We start from the raw sequence: 12,767 nt of genomic DNA, 5'->3' as shown, positions 1-12,767 counted from the left end.
AGAGCTTCCTTTTTGAAGACAATGCTGGATTTGTAGTCGCATTTATTTTAAAAACATATGCTTTTATCATACACAATAAATTATAAATCTATGATATTCATAATGACAGGAAAAATGGACATACATAAATACAAATAGATGACCTGAAGAGATAAACACAACATGATGTGGAACAGCCAAAGCCACCATCAGATATCAAACACTTGAAGATGTGAAACATATTTGAAGTGTCTGAAGTGTGCCTAATTCAAAAGCCTTAGTTTATGGGCTAAAATAACCTAAAGCAGGGGTGTCAAACATAAAGCCTGGGGGCCAGAACAGGCCCACTGGATGGCTTTGTTAACAAGAAGGCCATAAATCTTAGTGACAAGAGCATCCCCCATGGCCTGTTAAATACCAAAGTAATTAAGTAACAGATTAACTATTAAAGGTTGTTAATATTCCATCAAATAACAGAATTTTATTTATTTATTTTTTAGGATTTACTATAGAATTTTTTGGGTGTTGGTTCACGGTAAAAAAAAAAAAAGTGTGAATTAATGTAATTTTTAAAAATAGGTTATTAGGCAATATTTTTACTGGTCTGACCTACTTGAGATCAAATTAAGCTATGTGTGGCCCATAATGTAAAATGAGTTTGACACCCCTGATCGAAAGTATATCTGATATGATGCAGTGCGTGAATGCTCCAATGCAAAACACATATCAAATTCTAAAAAAAAAAAAAAAAAAAGCCATCTTACAGTCACTTCCTGTGACTTTCAAAGTTAACAAGAGGCGATAACAAGGAATAAAGCACACACTGGATAAGCCTCAAACATTGCTAAAACCTAAAAAGCAATGAGTCTGTATTACCCCACAGCTGGCAGCAGTCGAGCACTCATGTAAACAGACAACATTTATGCATGAGAGGTCAGTCATTAGTCTTGAATGAGAAGAGGTGTGTTACACCACCATTTAATACAGTTGTGAATGCTGAATATGTGCCTATTGTGAATTCAAAGATGTAACTTTCACACAAACAAAAGCCCAGTGTCTACTGGGAACATTTCAGGCTGTCTCTGTTTATTTATATATATATATATATATATATATATATATATATATATGATCTCATCCAAAAAACAAACAAAAAACAGCATTTTTCCCTCACAACTGATGATAAAATCCAAATCAGCTTGTCCTGTTTAAAAATCACATAATCGCTAAAATCAGTACTGCCCATCTACAGTATCCTGCTTACAAGTTGCCAGTGTATTGTAGCTTAACATGATAATGATACAGTGGAGCATGAAGCATATGCCGAATATGATATCTATTATGATATACATATAATATCTCTTCATAATGAAATACTCTGATATTCAGTTTGAGAAAACATGCGTCAGTCTCTATTTACAGAAACACTGTACAGGGTACGATGCTTTAGGGGAGGAGGAGGAGAGGAAAAATGGGATGTAAGTGCTGGAAAGGTTTGGCTGCGTCAGTGTTTTTCCTACAATATCATAATCAGTGCTACCCCGGGACCATCACTGCAACTCACCAATCACGCTTTTTAATAGACGATAAACACTGTCTATTTTAACAGAAACACTGATCTTTTTCACAAATTTAATAAAGTAGGGAATTTTTCTCCCAAATCTAACCAAACAAAACATATTTTGCAGTGAAAGTGTAATAAGTTCACTACAAACGACTACAACTATTTCAACGTTTACTTTCACTTTCCAGGAATGAACCTGGCTGTCTCGCTGTCACACCCTCACTCCTTCACTTGACCGCCACACACACACACACACACACACACACACACACACACACACACACACACACACACACACACACACACACACACACACACACACACACACACACACACACACACACACACACAGAGCTTGAGATTTTATTTTTCAGCTGTGTGCATGTGTGTGTGGCGATTGAAGGAGTGAGGTTGTGACAGCGAGACAGTCAGCCAGGTTCATTCCTTCATGCCTGCACAGTTTCGGCGTGGTTACGGCCAACAGTAGCTGCCGAGTTATGAATTAAAGACAACTTTTGCCAGCAGTCTCTAACCCATCCGTTCAGCGTCCTGACAGACACTACTGTATCAACATTAACGGGGATGCGCATGGCCATAAATTTTTAATTTTTTCGGGATCTCGCAAAAGTGCATCTTTTTTTTTCTCTCCCATGTTTTTTTTCTCCCATGTCCCTTTTTGGTCTCCATACTACACTCCTTCCATGACAGGAATAACTGAACTTTATTTTTTCCTCCCGCTGTAAAGCTATGACATCACATGCCGTACCTGATTAGTCAGTTGCAATGACGGCTGGGATATTATAGGAAGAACATCAACACGGTGATTGCACTGGATTACACTTTACTGGGAGTGAATGTGTGAAATAAGGGAGTGGAAGTGGCATTCAAGGAGTGCAAAATGTACAGCTAGTCAGGTGACTGTTAGTGGTGCGTTTGCAAATGTAAGAATGAAGTTAGCAGATTATTAGAGCAAGAGATGCTGAAGACCTATGGAGGGAGAGGGATTTAAATTGGTATGTGGTTGAAGGAATATTTTCACAGTCTGAGAAATTTTTCTCACCAAAAGTTAAATGAGAAATTCAAAACCCCACATTAGTGCATTAAGTATCAAGCTGGAGCCAGGAGGCAGTTAGTTTAGCTCAACCCAAAGGTCTGCAGGGCTTGCTCCAAAAATTTGTTTTTGCTTTGTTTGTAAGTAGCTGGAGGATTGACTGGAGCAAGTGGGAATACTAAAATGTGGTAATCTGGGTTAGCAGGTGTGTGGAGGAGAAAAGTGGTGGCGGTAGTTCCTTGTTGCAGGGAGAGTTTGGTCCAATAGATGCAGACTGTTGGGCGGTGGGCTGTTTACCTTGGAGATCTTTCAGTTCTGGGAGAGGGCATGGCTGGGAAGTCTTTTGAGCTCTCTGCATGGCAGCAAGGTTCTGAGGGGTCCATGCAAAGGTTAAGGGTCAAAGGGTCAGGGAGGAGTCACCAGCATAGTGATCTGAACCCGTCGCTGTCGGATCCCACATGGCTGCTTTTCTCCCGGTCTTTTCGCAAACCTGCCTCCAACATAAAAACACACAGATGTTGCAGGAATAAACAAAGGTTTATCAGTAGCTTGCTGTCCACCCAGTGACCAGCTCTCATCATGATGGAGGAAGAAAGAATTGCAGCAGTTTAACCTACTACCTATGGAAGCTTGTTTCTGCCACTGAACAAATTTTCTTTTGCTGTCCATAAGTCAAAATTTCAGGTTATTTTCTCACAATTTTGAGTCATTGTCTAAAAACACCAGCAGATCCGGGAAAAGAGCCTCCTGTATCTCGAAAGACTCTACTCACCCACTATCCACCGCACACAACTCTGGCACTTGGAAACTGGTTTGTCATTTCTTTAAAATTTAAACTTAATCAGAAGTTTGGGTCAGTAAGTCAAAATTTTGAGATAATAATTGTAAGAAAATAACCTGAAATTCATCTGAAGTCACAGTAAAAACAGTGTCAGACTACAGACGGAACTGCAGTGTAATGAGTTTCTATCCGACAACAGGTATCAGTGCAGCCAAAAGCCTGAGGCAGCTTACTCCCCTGTGGCATGGAGGTCTAGTGCTGTCCAAAACCATACCTGCTTAAAAGCCAAATCCAGGTATCCAAAAATACACTTTCTATTCCTGTGTGAATACTGCTAAAAACTACAGTGCCCTGTTATTTTCGGAAACCGCTCCACCTTTTTCTTCATGAAATAAAGAACTCTGTCACTTCAGTGGGCACAAATGGTTATGGACACCTGGGGGAAGTCAAAAAGCTCTGGTTCATCTTTAATGAGATATGTAGGCAATAACATAAAATATGGAATATCACCCATCTCTTTACTTTATGTCACTATTACAGCCATCATGATTACTACCTTGGACAACTATAGGCTTCCTTTGAAATGTATTGAAGATTGGATCAAGTGTGGGTGTTGACTAAATACAGAATTACTGAGTGCACAAAACTGAGAGACGCTGCAGAGAGCAGAAACCATGATTTAGGCTCATAAACACAGATTCTCCTAATTTGAAAAGTCTCAGAAATCATGTTTTTTTTTTTCCCCTCATAAAACAGCTAACTTTTTTTATACAGTGCACACAGCATAGACTCCGGTTCACCTCACCTTGTCTGTAATGTATTACAGGAAATTTCCACTAGCAGCCGCATTCCTGGGTGCCCTGGGGCTGAGCCCGGCGAGGAGAGCGAAGCTGTCGTAAAGCAGCGTCACCATATTGGATACCTGAGCCCATCCTCTCTGGATCCAGCTCCCCTAAAACAGAGAGATCACATAAATGAAGCATCAAAGAGACAGCTAACATAAACTAACATAAATAAAATGTAAGGGCAAGGCTGTAGTGGGGTTAAGCGATGTATGGAAACCTGTGGATTAATCCTGTCAGAATAACAGTTGGGGTTCACAGTTATGGGTGTGGCTCACAGCTCATACCTGACTCTATCTTGTTGAGGATTTTCCGAGCACACTGGACGAAGGCCTCTTCAACGTTCTCCCCTGTTAGAGCGCTGGTCTCCAGGAACATCAGTTCTGTCACAGCAGTTTACAATCAACAGGATAATAGTAAACAAAAAGTCAGTAATTCCTTGCAGTTGATGGTCTACACAGCGCATAACTAATCTAACTAATAACTAATCTAATAACAGCTGTTCCTCAGCTTTTATTAGATGTTTGTGATCAAAAATCCTTCCCGATGATCAGCTGTTGGTCTTACCGTTCTCCTGAGCGAAGCGTGAAGCCTCCAGAAACGTGACCTCTCTGTCAGCGTCCAAGTCCTTCTTGTTCCCACACAGGATGATGACAATGTTCTGACTCGCCAGCATCCTTGCATCACTCAGCCATGTGGTCAGAGCATTGTATGTTTCTCGACTGTAACAAAATAGAGAAATAATAAAAAAGGAAAACAGACAATGACAGGTTACATTTTGGAACTAAGTTGGGAGCTGATGAAAAAAAAAAAAAAAAAGGAAGTGGCACGAGGACAGACACAAAATGACAAGATAATACAGTTTTTATTTTAAATATTTTAGCATGATGTACAAAAACTAAGTTCCAGGCAAGAGGATGGAGAGAAGAGAGGAGGAGGCACAAATCAGAGAAATGTGAAAAGCCTAGCATAACGTTCTGTGATACCTGGTGATATCATAGACCAGCAGGGCTCCTGCTGCTCCTCTGTAGTAACTCCTGGTCACAGATCTAACAGACAAATACACACAGGTTAGCAGACATACGGTCAGAGCAATCAGAGAGTATATTTTACATTCACTTGAAGTTCATAGATGAGGAAGAAAAAAAAAACAAAACAGTGATTTTGATTTGTCATAAACTGGTTTTACACATGCACTGCAGCCCTGAATTTATCTAGACATTCACCTGCAGAGATACACATGAGGATGCAAATGTCTGTCTGATCAGATGTGGTGTCTGAAGATGTGGTGAGATGGTCTTGAACCTGCTAGCTCCACAGTGCAAAGTCCATGTGATGGGGGATTGTGGCAATCTATAAGCAGACCTAACTGTCCGGGGCATTCATCGCCAGTGAGTGGGCGTTATGTTTGCTGCTCACTGCACCCTCTGTTCAGGTAACTGTATCATCATAATCACACTCAGTATTTCCAGTCATGCTAATGCATCCGAATCTGTCTAATTTCTGCTGTGTACTACTTGTGAGAGAAGGCAATTCTGGAAAATGTCTCAACCAGATTTCTCCCTAAATTGATCTAAGTTCATGTGAGAAAACAGCTATGGCAGAAAGTGGAACAAATAAAATAAAAAATGGCGCTGTTACAGCAATCACTGCAATATAGTGTAGTACAACTGTCAACTACTGTGTTCCATAAATGAAAATGTCTCCTGTGAAAATCAAACTTTCATTCAGGCTACAGATTTCTGCAGGGCTCCCAGCCCGTTGTACACGAAAACATAACCAAAAGCCACAAAACTACATGCACAACTGTGAATATTTAACTCAGGACATCAAAAAGGCCTCCATGTTAAATAACCACTACATTTGACAAAGAAGAATATATATGTCCAGCTCTCCAATACCCTGTTACTCTGGTCTTTAAGCTATAGTGTAACAAATGTATTATTACCTTTTTGTATGTGGAATAACAGAAATGACATATTTTCAAAGTGCACAGTTATGTTTCCCCACCTGAACCTCTCTTGTCCTGCAGTGTCCCAAATCTGCAGCTTGACCATTTTGTTGACCACACTGATGATCTTAGAGCCAAACTCCACTCCAATTGTGTGATTGGATTCATCTTTAACTAGAAAAATCAAAACATGGAAATGTGTTATTATTATTAGATAGGTGGGATAAATATTGATGACCTACAGTCAGAGTAAGAAAAATCAGCATCAACTGCTGTTTCTCCACTTCAATGAAAAATAAGCAAATTTTAGCATATGTATGGATGACAAGAGGATTTTAAAGCTCTTCTCCTGCGATCTGGTATTAGTTTGACCTCTAAAAAACATTACTCATCATCAAAATCACACATTTAGAAGTTTTTGTTTTGCATCCCTTTATGGTTTAAAATGCGATGCAACCTGGCGTACAATTTGATGTGACTCGATGTAACGCACCTGTGAATATCTCTACTGCCACCCACTCCCACGCTGCTGGTGTGCAGCTCGATTCACGTTAGAATCCGCTTACACACTGTAACACTGCTCAGCTTCACACAGCAGCAAGTTAACACCGAAGCATTTCAGCTCGACATGTTTGAACTAGAAACTCATGCTGAAGAAAAACAATAGTACGTTGTGCAGAAGCGCTCACATGTAACTGCATCAGATTGGCTCAGACTGGTATCTTTTATGTCTTTCTCAACAACATAAGAAACAATAGAAAGCACGAGTTTTAGGCCTGTTATCAAACACATAATGTGTTACGTATCTAAGATAACCCCTTTTGCTGCTTGCCGACTCTGAGAAGTTTAGCTTTAACCCAAAGACAACAGGACTAGTTCCTCAGGTTTGCATATAAAACTCAGACTGCAGGTAGAAATGCTCATCCACGGCTTTGACTGCTTATTTCACTGATAAAATATGGACTCATTACAAAGGTTAACAAGGCCCATCACAGATGGGGACATCCTCCTGCGATTAATGAAAATATAAAATAAATGCAGCAGTCTGGATAACATTACAGTCCCATTTCATAATAGAAAACCCTTCAGGAGACATCCTTTTTACCCTCTGCAAAACTATTCTGCAATAATTTGGAGGCCTTGCGCTAAACTTTTATCCAAATACTTTTAGTCACCCCTGGGTTAGTAAAGATAAAACACATATCCCAGCAAAAATATGTTTTCAATGTTAACAAAACTCATTAAATCAAAACTATTTAAAGCATGATGTAAGAGACTGATATTCTGTGATTATCTTTGACATTTCTACAAATTTACAATACAAAACTTTTTGGTAACCACATCCTAAAAGAGACAAACATTTTTCATGGTAAACAATTGAAAGAAAGCACATACTGCACTCTTGTAGAAGGGTGTATACTACATACTACATGTTTGTCTATTTATATAATCTATAACGAGACATATTACATATTTACAAAGTATTCACATCATTTACTCAAGTGTGTACAGGAATATTAATGCATAATGCATCCATATGACATAACCTGCTGATATCAATACATTATGTATAACATCACTATAATCATAAGGCAACCAAGTACAAAAAATAATGCAACCCTGTTGTTTACATTTGAGCAATATCAATGATGAGTACTATTTATGGCCATGAGTCATACCTGACCAACATGTTAGACAGTGCTCAGCCAATCAGAAATTGGCAGAACAGGTTAATCAATAAGGTTGCAGCCTAGAACTGATGTTACTATAAACAGACTGGCTTTTTACCTAGAAATTTGGGATTCCCCAGTTTCTCACCATCTAACTACTGCTAGCTGTTCAGTGACCTGAGTCAGCTGCTAGATATGGGGAATCTCCACTTTCTCCATTTCAGTCAATAATGCTCAAGTAGGTATAGCCAATCACAAAACAAAATAGGATCACATAAGCAGGCTAAGCCAATCAGGCACGAGAAAGAGGCTGCATATCATTAGCGCATATTAACATAGCATTAGCAGTCTGAAATCCTCCATGTTGTTTACTCTCCACTTCAGATAAATACAGCCAAAGTGTAGAAAGGGTACTAAACATCCAGGAATATGAATAATGTGCTGCACATCTTTGAAAGGTAAAGAACACACATGCCAAATTTCATTGCTCTACTCTTTGTGGTTTTGGACAATATCCTTCCACTTTATTTTGCACAGGAGGACAAAAACTTGACTTTCATGTTAGGAATCTTTAACATGGAAATTACTGGTGTATTACTGTCGCTCTTGTCTGAAGAAATGCCCTAATGTAGTGCTGCAGGTCACAATAAACAGTGAGAGGTGTGCTGCATCTTTCAGACTTACATCTCTTCTCTATGAACTGGTGCAGGAGACAGGATTTCCCTGTTCCAGCATTCCCAATCACCAGGAATTTAAACAGGAAATCTGAAAAGGGAAAAGCCAAAAAAAACATATGCACAACACATTACATCAGCTAGGCTAAAATATCATGTCACATTTGACCTCTGACCTCTCCTTCAACTTCAATATATTTATCTGAAAGTCAAAGTGATAATGACACTGTATATAGCTATTTAAAACTGTTTCTTACTGCCATTGTTACATGTAATAACAAACTAAAGACATGTCCTCTATATTTTTATTTGATTTTAGTTAGTTTTGTGAGTACACAATATCACTTTAGTTACTTCTCTCCCTGTCTCTCTCTCTCTCTCTCTCTCTTGCTCTTTTTTTTTTTTAAACACATCTGGTTTTAGTTTTTGGTTTAGTTTTAATGAACTATAATAACCTTGGTTACCATTACAATGTTCTTACCTGGAAAATATATAAGAGCCTAACAGATATTATCAGCTAATATTGTGTTATCACAGATATACTAGTATGTTGTTTAGTTTCCAGTGATGTAGAAACTTTTTTTAAGCAAAACATAATTTAGAAAAAGATTAACATAATAAAATCCTTTATTTAAACAGGCTGCCTTATGGACACCGAGAGCTCTAATTTTAAGAGAAAAAAAAAACGCATAAAAGCAGAGTCACGAAACAGAAATAAAGAAGCATGTGCAAGAGATTTTGCAGATACATACATAAAAAATCTTGAGCCACCTCTCATTTCTGTGTGGAAGAATAAAAGTGGTGATATCAAATATTGACTGTCAAGCTCGTTAGAATTGTAAAACCTCTGTTTTTGCCTCATATGCTGGATTTGCATGAAGGTTTGCATGTTTTAAAGAAATTGCTGCACCTATTTCTTATTTTCCTAACAAATTCTAAACAAATGAGGAGTGGCTCAACTTCTGTAAATATAACCTTTAAAAATATTTTAGTGAAATCAGAGAATTTAGCTTCGTATTACTTGTAGTTCATTTAAATGTAGTTTCCCCCCCTTTGAGTGTTAGAGGTAACACTAATGTTAGAAAGTCCAGTGAGCAATCTTTGCAGTAGTCTTGCAAAAAAGCACCATACAGTGCTGCACTCTTATTTTTGCTAAGGAGGACTATCATACTATTTCATACAAGATGTGGTGAGAAAAGAATCACCTGTGATAAAAATGCAATACAAAATCAAGATGTATATAAATCTTAACACCACAGTCAAGCACAGACAAAACTGTGGATTATACAATTTTACAACTAGTGAATGAGAAATGGGATTTGTTGTCTTTAATTTTCTTGACACATGGGTCCCAAAAATGACCCATGGGGTAGAAAGTTAGAAAGCCTTGTTTTCAACTGTTTGTAATATACATAGCTGCAAAGTTAATACATGAAGCACCCATCTTTTTTCATATTATAACACACTGTATAAATAAATATATGTAGCGTATTGGCCATAAAAATTGACATCAGGCCCCAAAATCCATTCATCAGTCAGACTCCAGTATATGCTGCACAGAACTGCATTTTGGTCATAATAACCTATTGTTTATGTATGTTTTGTGTGTAACAACTAACGGCACCTCATTTTATTTGCTGGATTTTATATTTTGCAAATAAGTATTAAGTATTATCCTTAAAAAAAAAATTCATAAAATACAAAGACAAGGGGGTCTGGGAGGCTTTGATATACGCAAACAAAAACCGCAGACCATATCTGCAGACAGCTGTTCTGTGCAGCTTCTCCACAATTAAACCACTAAACTAGCAAAATCGTGATTATTGTGGGGTAAAATGGCAAAGCTAGGACAACAATGCCTCGCAAATGATTGCAATGTTGCAGCTCAGTCAGATATTACAGCTGTACCAGCCCCAGCCAGGTGTCAGCTTCCCCTGTCTTTTTCGATACCCTGCGGGAGGCTTGGTAACCTTGTATCGTGGGTACATTTTTTGCATAGGGCTACACTAAACTATGCTGTGCAGCCTCTGTGGATTTCCTTACGCTGACGAGGCAACTTTTAAGGCCAGCAGCCTTCAGCGATGGCTCGGTTAGCCTGTCAGCTATCTGTTTACGATGAGAAAAAGCTCTCTGGGCACACCTGCCCCATCCCACCTCTGAGGCTACGGGTGGATGTTTAATGGTGGCCACCGGTCAAAAGTGCTTCCTTACCGTACGACTCCGACATCGCCAGTGTGGCGGTTTGACAGCAAGAGAGAAGGGAGTGAGAAATAGGAGTTGGCAGATGGGTAGCTAGCTAAATAAAAGGAAAATAGTCCTGTTGGTGATTTCCGCGGAGTCCAAATGATTTTCCCCTCCGACTTCCCGTACACGGTTTGTTTCAAAATAAAAGCTATCTGTGTTCCTAATCGTTGGATTGCTGTAATGTTTTCAGACTGCCGCAGGGTGGCGCTGTACCTGCTTGAAACGTCAGAGCTAGACCTGACCCTCATGTAATGTTCATCATGTTGATATTTGACAGCCGCAAAATAATCTAAAATTCATTTTTAAGCCTGAAATTTGACGACTTTTACTAAAGTGACCAAAAAAACCGCCACAAAAATTAAAATATAAATAAAATATTTAAAAAATATTTAAAAAATATTTTCATGCAGGTGCTACAATTTTTTGTATGCTGAGTCAAATTTCCAGTCAAATTTGGATTGTATCTTTTTAGATCGATTTTAAATCCATGGGTGTGGGTCAAATCACTCCCATCAAATGTAGGGAGCCTAGAAACTCTGAAACTCTACATGCCATGTCTGACAGTGGGGAGAGAGGTAAAGGGGAGAACTGTCTCTGCTCCCACCACATCACACCACAAGTTCCCACAGAGACAGGGGGAGACTCTCCAAACAGTGTCATATTAAAACAGCATAGGAGCAACCATCTATATGGAATAGAGGTCATAAAGAGGTCAGAGGGTGCCTTCACACAGACACCAGGTCTGAAACAGGGCAGCACGGTGGTGGAGAGATTAGCACAGCAACAAGCTTTCTGGTTCAAATCCTGGTTGAGGCCTCACTGTGTGGGGTTTGTATGGTTTCCTCTGGGTACTAGGGTTAGGGTACTAGAGCTTCCTGTCTCAGTCCAAAGACATACATGCTAGGTTAACTGGATTTTCTATACTGGCTATGAATGTGAGGTAGCTGAAGTGTACAGAATAAAGTTCTGCATGAATGTGTAATTTACACAGATTCTGTGTGAATGTGTTGTAATGGGTAATTAAAAATGTTTTGAATGGTCAGTGAGACTAGAAAAGCAACATATAATTGTGAGCATGTTTTTTGCCTATCTGCTTGCACTTTGTACCTGCAAGCACAAGCAAATAGGCAAATAATGTACCAATAAAGAAATTAGAATCTATTTATACTGAGATTAAAACAGAAGAGTGGTTGGAAAGGCTGTAAATAAAAGTTTAGGGTTTCATATGCTTTACAGTTTCATCTAGTTTAGAAACAGAAACCTGATGAAACTCCTCACAAGTTTTCATGGCCATTGGACTGCTTGGAAAAGTATCAGGACAGAAACAGTAATGACCTGAGGTACAGAGGTATGCAAAAGTTTGGGCACCCCTGATAATTTTCATAATTTTCCTTTATAAATCATTGGTTGTTCGGATCAGCAATTTCAGTTGAATATATCATATAGCAGACGAACACAGTGATATTTGAGAAGTGAAATGAAGTTTATAGGATTTACAGAAAGTGTGCAATAATTATTTAAACAAAATTAGGCAGGTGCATATGTTTGGGTTCATAAATTTGTTGGATTTTTTTCTACAATTATTATAGGGCCTTTACCTTACAATGTGAATCTGTGAAGTGCATTGAGGTGACTGTTGCGTTTTGGTGCTATATAAGTAAAATTGAATTGAATTGAATTGAATTGAACATGGTAACCATGGATGAACAATTGAGAAGCTAAGTCATGAAATATGTGGGCAGTTTTACCTTTTACTATAACTTTACCTGCATCAGTTTAGTATCTGTTGGTTTAACAGTTCTTGGTTTGGGTTATTGCTTTCATTCTGCTTTCCTGGGTCCTGGTCTTCCTGTGTCTGTGTTCCTGTGTTTGTTTCCCCCTGTGATCTTGTCTTCCTTGTGTCCTGACCCCTTTTCATATTTAGTCTCCCTTCGGTTGGGTTCCTTGTGTTTGGTATTTAGGTTTTAATGTCGAAAGAAATATAAGGATTGATAACCAAATTCAAGATATT

General features: G+C 38.7%; 1 protein-coding gene across 2 annotated transcripts; it reads right to left on the bottom strand.

Moving 5' to 3' along the window:
* Positions 1 to 1,881: 1,881 nt before the first annotated feature.
* On the bottom strand, positions 1,882 to 10,873 carry rab4a (RAB4a, member RAS oncogene family). 2 transcript variants are annotated; one of them, XM_030722609.1, is made up of 8 exons: positions 10,724 to 10,873; positions 8,523 to 8,603; positions 6,228 to 6,342; positions 5,204 to 5,266; positions 4,785 to 4,939; positions 4,505 to 4,600; positions 4,181 to 4,327; positions 1,882 to 3,088 (listed from the first exon to the last, which is right to left on the bottom strand). In XM_030722609.1, exons 1-7 carry the CDS (start codon positions 10,737 to 10,739, stop codon positions 4,212 to 4,214), a joined length of 642 nt encoding a protein of 213 aa, XP_030578469.1. In that variant the 5' UTR covers positions 10,740 to 10,873; the 3' UTR covers positions 1,882 to 3,088; positions 4,181 to 4,211. The 2 variants fall into 2 exon arrangements, with proteins under 2 accessions (XP_030578469.1, XP_030578460.1); XM_030722600.1 differs by having other exon boundaries at positions 1,882 to 3,084.
* Positions 10,874 to 12,767: the final 1,894 nt, after the last annotated feature.

Source organism: Archocentrus centrarchus, chromosome 3, assembly GCF_007364275.1.
Source record: "Archocentrus centrarchus isolate MPI-CPG fArcCen1 chromosome 3, fArcCen1, whole genome shotgun sequence".
Classification (NCBI taxonomy): Eukaryota; Metazoa; Chordata; class Actinopteri; order Cichliformes; family Cichlidae; genus Archocentrus; species Archocentrus centrarchus.
Note: the sequence above shows the minus strand (reverse complement) of the source record. Positions and strands in the feature narration are given on the sequence as shown.